Raw genomic sequence first — 18,055 nt, 5'->3', positions numbered from 1 at the left:
GTTTACCTAATCTCCATTTTGTCATTATATTTACTTTTTTACGCTTGGAATAAGAAAGCTCTTATTTCACTGTGAACAATAATGCGCACGCTCACGATGCTCATTAAAATTTATGAAATTCGTTTAAAAGTAATGTTATGTAATAATATTTATGTTACTCTTATTTAAGGTCACAGATCATGGAGAAGCGTTCACCTGACCATGCGTTCTGAAACATAATTTTCGGTTTACAAATGCACAATGACTTCTTTAAATGCCTACGGTGCTGTTAGGTCATAGAAAATATATAAAATAAATCAACCAAGCTCAAGTAATGCGCCTATATTATAGAAATATTTAAGTTGTAGTTTACACTGTATATAAATCCAACATGCAAAATTAAATTAAAATAAATAAATAAAAACTGAAATTCGTTAGAGTTAGCGTTGCTAGATGTTGTTATTCTTATCTTTTTAGGGTTCCGTACGTCCGAATGGAAAACGAACCCATATATATCGTAGGATCACTCGTGTGTCTGTTCGTCCGTTTTTTATTGTTACAACGACTATAGCTGTATGTTTCTTACGTCTTCACGGCTCAATAAGTGAATCGATGTCGATTAAATTCGACAGAAAGACAGCCTGAAAATTCGATGACAAAAGATTGTTCAAAAATGTATATTTAGAAAAGTGAGTTTTCATGTTATGTTACACGTAAATATTTTACGAATTTATGTAGTTCGAAGAAGAACGAAAAAATTCCTATTCCTACCTGAAAAACTAATTTATTAATATTAAGTAAACTGCTACTGATTTCTCCATTTTATGAAAACAATTTATTACCCTTGTTCATAAAGGTGGTTAATAAAATGATGTACGACGGTACGTCTAGTTTTATCGACTAATTAAACGAGAAGGTAGAGAAGTATTGTTAGTCAAGTAGATTAATTGTCGACGTACTTTGATACAAACAGCGAGTCGCGTTTGAAGTAAGTGAATCGCGATCGCAGTAGGTAATATTTACCAAACGTGGATGGATGGGGTAGTATCAACATTCATGATTCAATAAACATAAAAGCGGATGTTGATGGTAAAGTAACCGAGTCACAGTAAATGATTCAATAATAGAAAAAACTAGTATATAGAATGCACTTTGACAAACAAAAGAAAATTTCTGATTTTATTAATAAAGTAACCCCTAGCGTATGTATATTTGCATTACAGTGATTGTTATGTGTGTACGTGATGTTCTGTTTGTAATGAAATTTGTTTTTGCTGTTAAGAAACCTTTCTGCAATTAGCCGACTATTAACACATCTAATTAAAGAATGGAAGTGACTAACGTCTCTACTTCCGATGTCTAGGATGTTGTCATTTAATAGGAATATTTAATTAAAAATAATCAACGTTTTGACAAGCGCGATCATAAGGTCATAGATAGTAGATAGGAAGGTAGTGATGATGACTGTAGTTAAATGACCACCGATGAAATTGTTAAAAGGTTTTTCCCTAACCGCCTCATGTAAACTGCTATCGACTATCAGCAATGCTATCCATCTGTACAAAATTGAACAGATCTAACTAGTAAATAAAAACAAAACACAAACATCGATGTGCAAGGAAAACGAAAGGAAAGGGATGAATAATGATGATTAGATTAGTTTTTGCGATGTGCGATATTCTAATCTTAGAAAAATGCGAATTTTGGTTCAAAGATGAGAAGGGGTGGATAATGATTTTATTAAGAAATGTTTCGCAAAATTTGCTCTGTGAAGACCATTCCCGATTCAACTAAACATTTGGTGACAAATTTCAGAAGGGCTGTAAAAAATGTGCAGCTAACCATACGTATGTAGTGGGTACATACAAAGTTCTGTATAGCTAATGGAAAACCGGAGGTAATAAGCGCTCTAAATTTTTGTTGTGAGTGACGAGCAGACACGTTTTCGTTCTGTTCAAAACTCGTTACAACTGACATATTGTATGTCGGAATGTTTGTACTGAATTTTTATTCGGGATATGGATGTGTGGGTGTAATCTGAAGGTTTTCTATTTCCTAGGAGGAAAAAACTAGAATTGGTCACAAGGGATTTCGAGGGGAGGCGTCCTTGTCAAAAAGAAAATGAAAAAGGAGGTATTTTTTTCACAGATTGGCTGTTGATATTTTCTCGTATTATAAAATATGCAATTTTAAGAACATACCTTCAATTATTATTTGTTTAAATATGATGAAACGTTAAAATAATTCGAAGTGGTCTGTATTCTGTCGAAACTGCCAGACGCGGATTGCGATTTCGATCTTTTTAGATCTCATCAGCGCGTCGTAGACAGCTCCGACAGAACACAGGTCAACTTTTACCTGCTGTCTTAACAATGCGTTTTAGACAAATGGCCATTTGTAGTATTTTCTAAAACGCGCTGATGAGATCCAAAAAGATCGAAATCGCGATCCGCGTCTGGCAGTTTCGACAGAATACAGACCACTTTCAATTATTTTATTCGATTATGCTAACGTGCCTATCACGTTGAGGTTAGCTACGCCGGGATTCGTTTCAGCAAGTAGATATCCATACAAATTGACCTTGTTGGAGCATACGTAATCCTAAAATGTAGCATCGTACTACAGATGGCGTTTACCGCCCCAGTTGCAGTATTTTCTAAAACGCACTGTTAAGACAGCAGGTAAAAGTTGGTCTGTGTTCTGTCGGAGCTGTTTACGACGCGCTGATGAGATACAAAAAGATCGAAATCGCGATCCGCGTCTGACAGTCTCGACAGAATATAGACCGCTTCGAATTATTTAATTTGATTAAGCTAACGTGCCTATCACGTTGAGGTTGGCTATGCCGGGATTCGTTTTCAGCAAGTAGATATCCACACAAGTGGACCTTGTTGGAGCATACGTAATCTTAAAATGTAGCATCGTGCCACAGATCGCGTTTACTGCGCCATTTGTAGTATTTTCTAAAACGCACTATGATAAAACGTTGTTTGCATTAGGCAGGTAACAAACATACACGAATAATTCGATTTGAATTGCATTTTTCACAAAATCACACGTTATCTCTCTCTTTCTCTGTCTCACACACACCCACACATTACTCATTTTGCTTGTAATTCTATTCTAAATAAAAAAACGGCTCTTCGTTTCACTTATTGATTTCCTTTTTACGTAAAACTTATTATTTACTTCACAAGCATGCAGTTTTCCATTTTTCCCCAACTTTACAGTAAGCTCACGTAGAACTTGCCTAACAAAACAGTTTACCCTTTATGAAAAAATTGCTCATGCATCAAGCATATATGTAAATAAGGTGTCTAATATCATATTATCAATGTCATTCAATATTAAACTCAGCAAAAGATGAACGGAAATACGTACTAGTAATAAGTAAATGGAAAAAAATTGGATGACAAAAATAAAACAGGTGAAAAGTTAGAAGATACTGAAAAATAATGGTCAGAAATGGTGCATATTTAGGGTTGTGTGACATTAGCATATTATAATTACGTAGCTCAGCAAAAGCCAAAATAAGGCAAAAGAGCATAAAAAATACACAAGAGATCTTACGTTGCGAAGTAATAAACTTAATTTTTTACGTATTTTGACTTGCATCATGAGAAGTTTACTGCCAGTAATAAAAGAGGCGCTTAATCATACCAACTTCTTACTGAATTACTCGAACTATATTGATGAAATAACTAATTAAATTTTATTGGTAATTCTTACAAGCATTCGCCAATATTAGCAGTAAGTATACCTAACAAAGGAAAATAACAGTTATCGTTAATCAGGGACGAATTGCGTATGGAATTGTTTCTGCTTTCGAAAAATCTTTCACGACAAATACGCCCTTTTTTCCATCCTCCTCTGTACAATTCTAGTTAAGATTTTTGACGCATGGGAAATTAAGCTAATTGTTCTAAATATCTCGCACCTATCCGCGCCTCTTTTTTTAGGTATGGTTACTACCACGTCTCGTAAATGTGACTAACTATCTGAAACATACGATCTCTAACCTCTTATCCTGCATATTTTAGAATTTCCCCCTGTATCCCATCTACACCTGGCGCCTTATTATTTTTTTAATGTTACATCGAACTCTTCTCTCATTATGGGATAACCTAGAGCACCTATCTCCACACTTCTTCTTCCTTCTTCCTTCTCTAATATATTTTGTAACTCATGGCCTACATATAGGTTCTCTAAATATTCTTTCCACCTATCTGCCCTTTCCGCATTTTCTATCAAAATGACCCATACCTCGTTTCTTATATTTTTACTGCTGTACCCTACTTCTCTAAAATTCCTTTTAATTATACTATAAGCCTCATCGGTTTTACCTACTTCAAACTTTTCTTCTACTTCTTTACACATTCTATCAATCCACGAAATCGGTCATTTTGATTTATTTTATCGCTCTGTATTTTTCGAAGCTGAATTGACTATAGAATTTCTCTAAAATATTAAAAGGCTTTAACTTCAAATCAAAGCAAGCCGAATTTGCAATATTCGGATTTTGATGTTAAATTATTTGAAAATCTTGATGGTATGTTTGAAGAATTATGGTTGTTTTGTCCTTTTATGTCACATAGTAATCCTCTTAAAAAGGCCTAAAGCTGCATTTTTTGAATTTTGAAATTGGGACATCTAAAAATTCCGACGTGTAGATACCTTATTCGTTAAGCAGCGATTATTTCAAAAGCATTTAATGATTCATAAGCAACAAAGTAAGGCTACAAAGGGACAAGGTTCAAGTCAGTAATTAAAAGTTTCAAATTACAAAGGACCACAGTTTTGATTACTTTCACGATTAACGAAGTTGAAAACTGCCAAACGAACTGGCGAAAGTGCCAAATTATATTGGAATGTAAAATTTCAATTCCTTTAGAACTTAGAACATTTTAGGAAAAGAAAATTATTAATTAAAATGTCATTCAGACACCTAATGAAAACGTAATTGCAGAATTTTACAGATAATAAGCAACTTAAATAGTTATTATAACCGTAATTTTTTCGGTTTAATAAAATTATTCAAATCACATTCATTATAGAGGTAGCTTTTTGTTGCAAAGTAAAAGAGAAATGCAGCTGCATTTGTTATCTAGTACGATATAATGGTGGGATCATTTTCGAATACTGATTTTGTTCCTAAAAGGGAGAGAATAGAGAAGATATTATTACTAGACGTCAGCAAGAATAATTGGACGAGAACAAACTTGAACTGGATTTCAAGAGAAGCAATTTATTGTTTTCGAAACACGAAACAAAAACTCAATGGTTGCAATAACCTGCTATTCATAAAAAAATTGCAAAGTCCTTTTCTCTGATTGGATAGTGCACTATACACAAAACATTTTCTTTTATCTATTTATCTTTATATAATGCGCAACTGCAGAGTTTCGAGTTATTAAACAAATGAAAAAAGGAAGAAACTGACACCGATTCATCACTTGAGAGACGTTTTAGTATCGAGCCATCATCATAACTTAGTTTCAGTGTCAAGCATTAAATTTCATTTGCAAAATTCTGATTATGTTCAGCTTCTTGAAACGAAACGCTAATTAGGGGCACTATAGCGTTATTACGTGGAGGGCGTAGGGGGGCTAATGTTTACATTACTTATTTATGTTTAATTGAATTATTAATGAATAAATTCAAAAACGTTTTTTTAATTGAAGCCTAAAATTTTTATACGTGTTACGTAACGGAGTGTTGAGGAAGAGGGTCATGCGTTACGGTCCCATTATGTGGGAGAAGGGGCTAAAAATTGATGAATTTTGAATTTATAGACAGCCCTTTACATAGAGTTTTCATTGTATTTTAAAATTGGATGTTTTCTGAAAAAAATTCCCGTGTAAGCAGATTGCACTATGTTATGACGTAATCATTGGTATGCAACGGTATCCCTTCCATGTATAAAAAAAAAGCTTTATCTCGTCCTGGACAACTAAAACGCAATTTTGTTTATCTTGGCAAGTTTTAGGTCACTGTGTTTTACGTAATTGGCAGTAACAAATTATTTCATTTATTGAAGATTTCCCCGCTTCGAAATGTTTCATTAATACACAGTTTACACAAACTGTACGTTCAAGGACTACGAACTTGAAAGCTTTCGCGTCTGATTTTTCATTTCAACGAGGTCGCTCTCTGCATTCCTTCCTCTTTTTTTTTGTAATAGCATTTCAAGGAGTTAACATTTCCATTATTTACAATGAGATCTTTTAATTAGGTGCAAAGTTACGTATTTACATTCTTCTGCCTTGTACACAATACACCCTAACTAAACTAAGTATTTGCTTGGAACTTATCAAATGCTTTGTCGTCTACGTAGGTATTTGTTAATGATAAGCTACGAAAGCCCGACAAACAAGTTTTTCCTCTCTTCAATTTCAACATTTTCTTCGTTTTGCTAATGATTGCAACAAAGTAAGTATAAAGTAAATTAAAGCCAAGGAGCTTTTCTTCTAATTATAGAAAATACCCATTAATTAAACAATTCGAAATATATCCACTTTTCCAAAGAATTCAATAAATCTTGAGAGAATATCAATTTTAATTATCCTTGTTATTTATTCTTTGTGGATTTCTTTCAGTTTATTGGGGCATTATAGAGAGCATTTTAAAAATACCGATCATAAATATATTACAATAAGAACTCAAATACATGTACCCCCAGCTCTTTTTGCCAAAAAATCATGCTGTTAATCCACTGGTATTATTATACAGATAATCTTTTGTGTTTGAGTTAAAAATACTTTGAATTGAAATAGTTATTGAGTTATTTTTTTTCTATCGTATATTATCAAACTAAAACGAGACGAAATTATCACTATAAATTGATTATTATGGATACTTCTTAGCGTGGACATTATCAACGCGAGACTGGTTGGTGATAAAGCGCATATTAAGAACTAGGTGAAACATCGTGTCCACAATAATCAATTCATAATGGTAATTTGGGGGAGTCTCTTTTCAGTTTAATCAGTCATTTACCACAGTCTCCAATTTTTACTTTATTTCTCTGTATTATTATTATCCTGAAGTAAAAACCACTAAATTACAGCATAATAAATTAGAATAGAACATTTTTATCCAAAATATCTACGATTACCTATGTCTGCTTATTGGCCATGGTCATGTTTTTGAGAAATTTCAACACAAATGAAGCATTATAAGAACAAAGGCTTTCACGGCCGGAATCCATAGTAGAATGAAGATTCGGGCTACAGGGCCTTGGTCTAAGTGAACTATTGTGTCCAGACGTTTCGTCAGCTACTGCGGCTGACATCCTCAGTGGTACTGCTGCGTTGACAACGTGAACGTAGATTATATCTCGAAGTCTCGATAACGACTGGGACAAACAATTTTGATACAATCATACACCTAATTTTTAAGGGCTTAAACTTGACAAATCTTAATCATTATATTACTGACGAAAAATCGCTACAATCTGTACCGGGGCATCTCACCCCATCTAATACCCCTATAGCTATTCTGTACTTATATATGAGACAACTGAGCACTACCACTGAGGATGTCAGCCGCAGTAGCTGACGAAACGTCTGGACACAATACTTCACTTAGACCAGGGTCCTATAGCCCGAATCTTCATTCATTCTCAAATGAAGCATTATCTCCGAAAACCTCTGCGGGTTAAATTCTATATTACTTTATGGGTCAATTATGGGTTCGAAGCAAAAACATATTATGCTAAAACTGAAACGTAAAATCAAATTGTGCTATTTATTTTAGTGCGGTGAATTAAAGAAATTACAAATTTTTGAAAATTTCAAACTACATATCCTTAACAAGTTTCATTACTTTCAATATCACTATACCTACATCCGAAAGCTCCAGGTAGAGTCAGTTTATGTTTACGCCTGCTATGATGTGGCTTCATTAGAGCGGCTCTTATCGTTTGTAATCTAACTTTTTGGCTCTCGGAACACTGATAAAATCCGATCTTTTGCCTGGGGATAAATGACTGCACGAATTAATGCTCCCAAAGGGCATTCCCATAGGACTCCAGCAGCTCGCTTCATTACATTAACGCATCTAACTCCATTAAAAGACGTCGAGCATTATTTAATTTGCCAAATACACTTATTCTAATTTTCGAAAAATTATGTACCGACAACATTCATTACAACACAATTAACAAGAAATTGAGTTAACACGCGTGAAAAAAAAAGCAATTTAGTTGCACGGAATGTTAAATTTCCCGGTTGGTTTTGGTTTAAATGTAAATATATCATCGGTATTTTGTAGAACGTGACAATGAAATGTAGAACTTATTGTTAGTTCATTAATGATCCTTTTACAATTTACGGATAACGATTCTATTAGTTAAATTAAACATAAAATTCGATAGAACATTAAATTCATCAACAATTATATAGAAGTTCAACTAGGTTTGATTGGGTTACATTAGGTGTAATTCGCGGTCTCGATGATTTCCGCAACCATTGTTCTGGTAATAGAATATTGAACATAAAATTTCTAATGTAGAAATTCAGAAAATTTTCTAATATTGTCACCATTATTGGAAGTAAATTTGAGGAATTCAAGTGCTTAAAATAGATGTATTAAATTATTAATTGTAACGCAGGGTCGAGTCGCCTTTAATAAAAAGAAGTCACTTCTAAGCTCGCCAGCGGTTAATTTAGAAATTAGAAAGATGCGCGGCGGATGTGAAACATGGACGGTGAGCGCTGCGGAAAATAAAAGGTTAGATGTGTTGGAAATGTGGTGTTACCGGCGAATGATGAGGATACCGTGGATAGAGAAGGTTAGAAATGAAGAGGTATAAGAAAGAATAGGAGAACAGAGGACTGTATAAGAAATAGACGGAAGAGGAGTTAAGAGGAGTAGAAATAGACCTCGATAGTTCACAAACTGTTAAGGAAGTGGGATGTTCTACTTTAAGGGAAATGCGAAAATTAGTTCTGGATAGGAAAGAGTAGAGGTGTATACCCAACTAGTCCTAGGACTGAAGACTCATCATAAGGTCATCAGTCCTAAGACTGGTTGGACACGTACCTCCACTCTTTCCTATCCTGAGCTAAACTTCGCATTTCCCTAAAACTAGAACAGCCCACATCCTTAACTATTTGCGAAGAGTAATCTAATCTAGGTCTACCTCTACCCCTCCTCACTCCTGTTTCTGCCTCTAATATGTCTCTGACTAGAACTTCATGCCTGAGAAGGTGTCCTACCAACCTATCTCGCCTATTTTTTATTGTCTTCCATAGAGTCCTCTGTTCTCCTATTCTTTCCAATACCTCTTCATTTCTAACCTTGTCTACCCACGATATCCTCATCATCCGTCTATAACATCACATTTCGAGCGCTTCTAACCTTTTCTTTTCCGCCGCTCCCACTGTCCATGTTTCGCATGATGATGAACTAAAATTGTCGATTCTATTAAATAAGAATTACTACAAACTCTGGGAACTGCATGCTAAAGTAGTCTATCATCGGAACTATTTTAATTTTATAAAATCGCTAACTTTATTTTTATTTGTAATGAGAGATAATTACCCACTTTTGTCTTAAATTCGGCACGGATGTCGAACACGTGTCAAATCAGTTAAGACAAAGCCTTTTATATACGGATACGTATAGATAAATTGCTTTTCTTTCTCAAACTTAGTAAGGGATGAAATAAAAGAAAACGTGCGATTTAGCTGAAAAGAAAACCACTGAGAATCCTTAAGGTTTATCATATTAAGTCGCTGTATTTTTTTTGTAAGCAACGCCGAGGAAATTTAATAAAATGAAATTTCGAGGTTTACCTCATAGGCGTAGCCTCGCTGCAGATTTTTCGACGGGAAGGTAAAAAGGGAAGCCACCGAGAGTGTGAGCCAACCGACTGTTACCTTAATATTCATGTAACGCCGGAAGGGTGGCACAAAATGATGAATTCATTCTACGACCGTTATTACACCGCAACGAAGAAAGAAATACTAAATGCCTTTCAGCCTCTATGAATTCATCGTCTTTTGATAAACATGATTTATTTTTCAAATCCTACATATTAGAAGGATAAAAACATAGACATACTGGAATAACATTAATTGTAAGGGTACTATTAAGTCAAAGATTAATAAAACGGATGGATTTTGGTATTATACATATATTTCTTCCCCTAATATTTATCAAGAGGACAATTCAAGTAATTAATTTGCTTCAATTGTGTCCTGTATTGGTTTTAACTGATGATAAGGCTAAAACATTCCATTAACAAGATGAGGGCCGTGAGTTTTCCAAAACAATTTGAAGTTCGTTTTTTTATTATAACGTAAAGTGGTAATTATCAAGTTCGGCTTGATACCATTCAAGACTAAAATGAACAATTTATAATAACAAACATTTCATATTGCATTAAACCAAAATGAATAGGAAATTGTGATTATACGCACGTCTAAAAATTTATGGCTATTAAATTTCCCTAAAGGATGTCTGTTGTACCATCAGATTTAACGGTTCTGGATCAGTTTTCAAACAGACCCAGTATTTGAGTCTCACAATTCTAGTGTTGACTGCGTCTACTACTCATTTATAACTTTCCAACTTCTTACTCTGTTACGCATTCTTCAAGGATATAAGAACGTAACATCAAAGTGGAACTTAGAGCATCTTTACACCCATCCATTTTAACGGTGTCCGTATCGAAGCAGGTACCGGTGCAGCAGTAAAAATGACATTTTTAAATGGTTTTCTTAGTACCTATCAGATAAAATTATCGTTGAGTTTCGATGATACCGGTGCAACGCAAGGGGTCCGACGTATGAGTAAAATTCTGATAAGTAATATCGGATGATATTTACTCGCTAATATACTCAAATGAAACCGTTCCACTGTTGACGATAACTCGGTCGATTTATGCCAGTGAAGTAGTTACTACAAAAAATGCCTAAATGTTTAATAAGGTAACTCAGCCAAAATTAAATTTATCGGACCGGAAAAAAAAGAGAGTTAGGTGCATTTAGCATTCCATTTAAATTATAACAATTTTATCAGATGGACAAATGTATAGCGTACATAAAAGTCTACACATGTCATCCAATGTCGGATGTGTTTTTAATGACATACGTACGCTCGTTAATTTTGAACTAGTTAACAAGTTCGTAGTGGTTATTCATAAAATCGTTTTAAGCGTCAACGTTTTTTAGTACGTGTTTGTCTGCAAAGATCTGAGCGCTTTATAAAACACGGAAACTTATTCAAAGATCTCTTTTATCATTTCATATGTTAATAAAAAACGTACTCGAAGTGCAATACTGACAGCGTGAAATGTTTAAAAAACAATAACAACGAAATAATCATCATGTTTTAGGAAGAGAATATATATGGAGTAGAAATGTATTTATCTATAAAAGGATTAACAAACCCGTGGTCCTTGCTGAGACTATGATTTGAAAAGAGATACAAGTTGCTAAATACTATTATACTTGCAGCATCAATAAAAGTGGAGGAGACAGTTTTATTCAATGTTATAAATTATAAAAGGAAAAAAATCAAACATAACAGCTATTTAATCTAATTACCATAAATAAAGGTAGATGTCTAGATGATGGAACCCTTCGGGGGTGGGTGTGGGTGGAATCGAAAGAGGAGGTCTCCCCATCACTGTACTATAAAAAGTTCGTGGCGGTCTCACCCCCATAAAAAGTTATGGGGGGTAGATGATTGCCCCGAAGAGGTGGGGGTAGGGGGATCGAAAGAGGGTGGTCATCTGAGTAAAACCCCATAAAAAATTTGCGGCGGTCTCACCCCCATAAAAAGTTATGGCGGTTGAAAGTTGATTGTTTTAACATTTGTTTATATTTTTATCAATTTTGGATCATTAAAAAAATTCAAATTGGTAAAGGCTTTCGCGGCCAGTATCATCATCATCAGCTTATTAAAAACTACATTGAGCCTCAGAATTTGGTCAAACTATTGAAAGGTCCGCTTTTCCGGAAATGAGAACTTGTTTCACGAAAAGCGATCCTTTTGATGTCTTGATAAATTTCTAAGACGTCATTGAAATATTTCTTTCGCTTTACAGTGTAGGCATATAAAATAATCATGAGAGAAAATCGCGTTTTTTAATTTGCAATGTGCATCAGTAACATGTGAAGTAATTTGCAAAATGAACTGGTCGTTACCACGGGACTCTGACTCTGTGGTAAACGACAATCTCCTGACATGTGCCCGGATCGGGGTTTCGGACAGCATTCCCGATATAATGTTCACCAACATCGCCGCCATCCCCAGCACCACGACCCAGTGCTCCTTCGGAAAAAACGCCACCGATTTCTTCATCGGTTGTGCATCGTCAACTATGAGTCTATACTGTGATGTTAGCAAATTGAGCAACAGTGCCCTGTCGTGCACCAAGTGTCTCGCGAACGCTTCCGTGTGGTACAGTTTTGAGTGCGACACGCTATTTAACGTTTCGGATTTTGTGAACGACACCAACTGGAGTTGTGTATCTTCGGACGAGGGTGCATTTCGGTACATACTCGCCGGTCTGAACGCAAATATTTCCAATCAGTTGAAATTTTACTACAATTCTCAAAATCATCAGCAGCAATACGATTGGAGCTTTCTGTTTGTCGTGGTGTTCATTATTGCCGGAGGACTGGGAAATATCCTGGTTTGTTTGGCCGTACTTTTGGACAGACGGTTACAGAATGTTACTAATTACTTTCTACTGTCGCTCGCCATTGCCGATCTTCTTGTCAGTCTTTTTGTGATGCCTCTGGGAGCCATTCCAGGATTTTTAGGTAAGATGCCCGGAACAGTGTACGCTGTTTTATAACGGAACCTAATAAATCAACCAACTTTGTTGTCTTTCTTTTTACCATAATTGTCTACTACGTTAACGCTAAGATGCTATTCACGATATCGCGAGGATTTTACACAAAACAGGTACTTAACTGTATTCGAATGTGCATACTTTACATTTCCAGAATTCGTTAATTTAAAAGGAAATACGAACTAGGATAATATGTCATCTTATAGCAAGAAAACTGCAGTGAAGATTTTTGACTTTTGGTTTCGACTATTTATGTACTGATCGTTTCAAGAAGTTAGATATATGCCCCTTCCCTTTATTAGGATGCGCCGTAGCATAATTCCAAATTCAATCATATTTGTCTGCGGAACTCATTTGCCCACTGATCATCGAACGAGAACTAGACAAAAGTGTACAGTAGCATTTGCAAAATTATTTAAACTGCCTCGTTAAAATTTAAGAATATGCTTTATTTAAANAATTATTTTATTCGATTAAGCTAACGTGCCTATCACGTTGAGGTTGGCTATGCCGGGATTCGTTTTCAGCAAGTAGATATCCACACAAGTGGACCTTGTTGGAGCATACGTAATCTTAAAATGTAGCATCGTGCCACAGATCGCGTTTACTGCGCCATTTGTAGTATTTTCTAAAACGCACTATGATAAAACGTTGTTTGCATTAGGCAGGTAACAAACATACACGAATAATTCGATTTGAATTGCATTTTTCACAAAATCACACGTTATCTCTCTCTTTCTCTGTCTCACACACACCCACACATTACTCATTTTGCTTGTAATTCTATTCTAAATAAAAAAACGGCTCTTCGTTTCACTTATTGATTTCCTTTTTACGTAAAACTTATTATTTACTTCACAAGCATGCAGTTTTCCATTTTTCCCCAACTTTACAGTAAGCTCACGTAGAACTTGCCTAACAAAACAGTTTACCCTTTATGAAAAAATTGCTCATGCATCAAGCATATATGTAAATAAGGTGTCTAATATCATATTATCAATGTCATTCAATATTAAACTCAGCAAAAGATGAACGGAAATACGTACTAGTAATAAGTAAATGGAAAAAAATTGGATGACAAAAATAAAACAGGTGAAAAGTTAGAAGATACTGAAAAATAATGGTCAGAAATGGTGCATATTTAGGGTTGTGTGACATTAGCATATTATAATTACGTAGCTCAGCAAAAGCCAAAATAAGGCAAAAGAGCATAAAAAATACACAAGAGATCTTACGTTGCGAAGTAATAAACTTAATTTTTTACGTATTTTGACTTGCATCATGAGAAGTTTACTGCCAGTAATAAAAGAGGCGCTTAATCATACCAACTTCTTACTGAATTACTCGAACTATATTGATGAAATAACTAATTAAATTTTATTGGTAATTCTTACAAGCATTCGCCAATATTAGCAGTAAGTATACCTAACAAAGGAAAATAACAGTTATCGTTAATCAGGGACGAATTGCGTATGGAATTGTTTCTGCTTTCGAAAAATCTTTCACGACAAATACGCCCTTTTTTCCATCCTCCTCTGTACAATTCTAGTTAAGATTTTTGACGCATGGGAAATTAAGCTAATTGTTCTAAATATCTCGCACCTATCCGCGCCTCTTTTTTTAGGTATGGTTACTACCACGTCTCGTAAATGTGACTAACTATCTGAAACATACGATCTCTAACCTCTTATCCTGCATATTTTAGAATTTCCCCCTGTATCCCATCTACACCTGGCGCCTTATTATTTTTTTAATGTTACATCGAACTCTTCTCTCATTATGGGATAACCTAGAGCACCTATCTCCACACTTCTTCTTCCTTCTTCCTTCTCTAATATATTTTGTAACTCATGGCCTACATATAGGTTCTCTAAATATTCTTTCCACCTATCTGCCCTTTCCGCATTTTCTATCAAAATGACCCATACCTCGTTTCTTATATTTTTACTGCTGTACCCTACTTCTCTAAAATTCCTTTTAATTATACTATAAGCCTCATCGGTTTTACCTACTTCAAACTTTTCTTCTACTTCTTTACACATTCTATCAATCCACGAAATCGGTCATTTTGATTTATTTTATCGCTCTGTATTTTTCGAAGCTGAATTGACTATAGAATTTCTCTAAAATATTAAAAGGCTTTAACTTCAAATCAAAGCAAGCCGAATTTGCAATATTCGGATTTTGATGTTAAATTATTTGAAAATCTTGATGGTATGTTTGAAGAATTATGGTTGTTTTGTCCTTTTATGTCACATAGTAATCCTCTTAAAAAGGCCTAAAGCTGCATTTTTTGAATTTTGAAATTGGGACATCTAAAAATTCCGACGTGTAGATACCTTATTCGTTAAGCAGCGATTATTTCAAAAGCATTTAATGATTCATAAGCAACAAAGTAAGGCTACAAAGGGACAAGGTTCAAGTCAGTAATTAAAAGTTTCAAATTACAAAGGACCACAGTTTTGATTACTTTCACGATTAACGAAGTTGAAAACTGCCAAACGAACTGGCGAAAGTGCCAAATTATATTGGAATGTAAAATTTCAATTCCTTTAGAACTTAGAACATTTTAGGAAAAGAAAATTATTAATTAAAATGTCATTCAGACACCTAATGAAAACGTAATTGCAGAATTTTACAGATAATAAGCAACTTAAATAGTTATTATAACCGTAATTTTTTCGGTTTAATAAAATTATTCAAATCACATTCATTATAGAGGTAGCTTTTTGTTGCAAAGTAAAAGAGAAATGCAGCTGCATTTGTTATCTAGTACGATATAATGGTGGGATCATTTTCGAATACTGATTTTGTTCCTAAAAGGGAGAGAATAGAGAAGATATTATTACTAGACGTCAGCAAGAATAATTGGACGAGAACAAACTTGAACTGGATTTCAAGAGAAGCAATTTATTGTTTTCGAAACACGAAACAAAAACTCAATGGTTGCAATAACCTGCTATTCATAAAAAAATTGCAAAGTCCTTTTCTCTGATTGGATAGTGCACTATACACAAAACATTTTCTTTTATCTATTTATCTTTATATAATGCGCAACTGCAGAGTTTCGAGTTATTAAACAAATGAAAAAAGGAAGAAACTGACACCGATTCATCACTTGAGAGACGTTTTAGTATCGAGCCATCATCATAACTTAGTTTCAGTGTCAAGCATTAAATTTCATTTGCAAAATTCTGATTATGTTCAGCTTCTTGAAACGAAACGCTAATTAGGGGCACTATAGCGTTATTACGTGGAGGGCGTAGGGGGGCTAATGTTTACATTACTTATTTATGTTTAATTGAATTATTAATGAATAAATTCAAAAACGTTTTTTTAATTGAAGCCTAAAATTTTTATACGTGTTACGTAACGGAGTGTTGAGGAAGAGGGTCATGCGTTACGGTCCCATTATGTGGGAGAAGGGGCTAAAAATTGATGAATTTTGAATTCATAGACAGCCCTTTACATAGAGTTTTCATTGTATTTTAAAATGGGATATTTTCTGAAAGTTAAATTTGTTAAAAAAAAATTCCCGTGTAAGCAGATTGCACTATGTTATGACGTAATCATTGGTATGCAACGGTATCCCTTCTATGTATAAAAAAAAAGCTTTATCTCGTCCTGGACAACTAAAACGCAATTTTGTTTATCTTGGCAAGTTTTAGGTCACTGTGTTTTACGTAATTGGCAGTAACAAATTATTTCATTTATTGAAGATTTCCCCGCTTCGAAATGTTTCATTAATACACAGTTTACACAAACTGTACGTTCAAGGACTACGAACTTGAAAGCTTTCGCGTCTGATTTTTCATTTCAACGAGGTCGCTCTCTGCATTCCTTCCTGTTTTTTTTTTGTAATAGCGTTTCAAGGAGTTAACATTCCCATTATTTACAATGAGATCTTTTAATTAGGTGCAAAGTTACGTATTTACATTCTTCTGCCTTGTACACAATACACCCTAACTAAACTAAGTATTTGCTTGGAACTTATCAAATGCTTTGTCGTCTACGTAGGTATTTGTTAATGATAAGCTACGAAAGCCCGACAAACAAGTTTTTCCTCTCTTCAATTTCAACATTTTCTTCGTTTTGCTAATGATTGCAACAAAGTAAGTATAAAGTAAATTAAAGCCAAGGAGCTTTTCTTCTAATTATAGAAAATACCCATTAATTAAACAATTCGAAATATATCCACTTTTCCAAAGAATTCAATAAATCTTGAGAGAATATCAATTTTAATTATCCTTGTTATTTATTCTTTGTGGATTTCTTTCAGTTTATTGGGGCATTATAGAGAGCATTTTAAAAATACCGATCATAAATATATTACAATAAGAACTCAAATACATGTACCCCCAGCTCTTTTTGCCAAAAAATCATGCTGTTAATCCACTGGTATTATTATACAGATAATCTTTTGTGTTTGAGTTAAAAATACTTTGAATTGAAATAGTTATTGAGTTATTTTTTTTCTATCGTATATTATCAAACTAAAACGAGACGAAATTATCACTATAAATTGATTATTATGGATACTTCTTAGCGTGGACATTATCAACGCGAGACTGGTTGGTGATAAAGCGCATATTAAGAACTAGGTGAAACATCGTGTCCACAATAATCAATTCATAATGGTAATTTGGGGGAGTCTCTTTTCAGTTTAATCAGTCATTTACCACAGTCTCCAATTTTTACTTTATTTCTCTGTATTATTATTATCCTGAAGTAAAAACCACTAAATTACAGCATAATAAATTAGAATAGAACATTTTTATCCAAAATATCTACGATTACCTATGTCTGCTTATTGGCCATGGTCATGTTTTTGAGAAATTTCAACACAAATGAAGCATTATAAGAACAAAGGCTTTCACGGCCGGAATCCATAGTAGAATGAAGATTCGGGCTACAGGGCCTTGGTCTAAGTGAACTATTGTGTCCAGACGTTTCGTCAGCTACTGCGGCTGACATCCTCAGTGGTACTGCTGCGTTGACAACGTGAACGTAGATTATATCTCGATGTCTCGATAACGACTGGGACAAACAATTTTGATACAATCATACACCTAATTTTTAAGGGCTTAAACTTGACAAATCTTAATCATTATATTACTGACGAAAAATCGCTACAATCTGTACCGGGGCATCTCACCCCTTCTAATACCCCTATAGCTTTTCTGTACTTATATATGAGACAACTGAGCACTACCACTGAGGATGTCAGCCGCAGTAGCTGACGAAACGTCTGGACACAATACTTCACTT

General features: G+C 34.4%; 2 protein-coding genes across 2 annotated transcripts in view; one reads left to right on the top strand and one right to left on the bottom strand.

The window, feature by feature from the left end:
* Positions 1-18,055, bottom strand: part of LOC108732523 (26S proteasome non-ATPase regulatory subunit 1) — a 306,055-nt gene that overhangs the window by 32,631 nt on the left and 255,369 nt on the right. The gene's annotated exons all lie outside the window — the stretch shown is intronic.
* Positions 1-18,055, top strand: part of LOC108732525 (5-hydroxytryptamine receptor 2A) — a 103,519-nt gene that overhangs the window by 5,849 nt on the left and 79,615 nt on the right. Inside the window, exon 2 of the mRNA XM_018463389.2 lies at positions 12,035-12,755. Coding sequence (XP_018318891.1) covers positions 12,119-12,755 — 637 coding nt within the window. The 5' untranslated portion in view covers positions 12,035-12,118. The remainder of the gene's footprint in view (positions 1-12,034; positions 12,756-18,055) is intronic.

This window comes from Agrilus planipennis, unplaced genomic scaffold, assembly GCF_000699045.2.
Source record: "Agrilus planipennis isolate EAB-ADULT unplaced genomic scaffold, Apla_2.0 scaffold48, whole genome shotgun sequence".
Taxonomy (NCBI): domain Eukaryota; kingdom Metazoa; phylum Arthropoda; class Insecta; order Coleoptera; family Buprestidae; genus Agrilus; species Agrilus planipennis.
The sequence above is the reverse complement of the archived record's forward strand: the minus strand, read 5'-3'. Positions and strand labels throughout refer to the sequence as shown.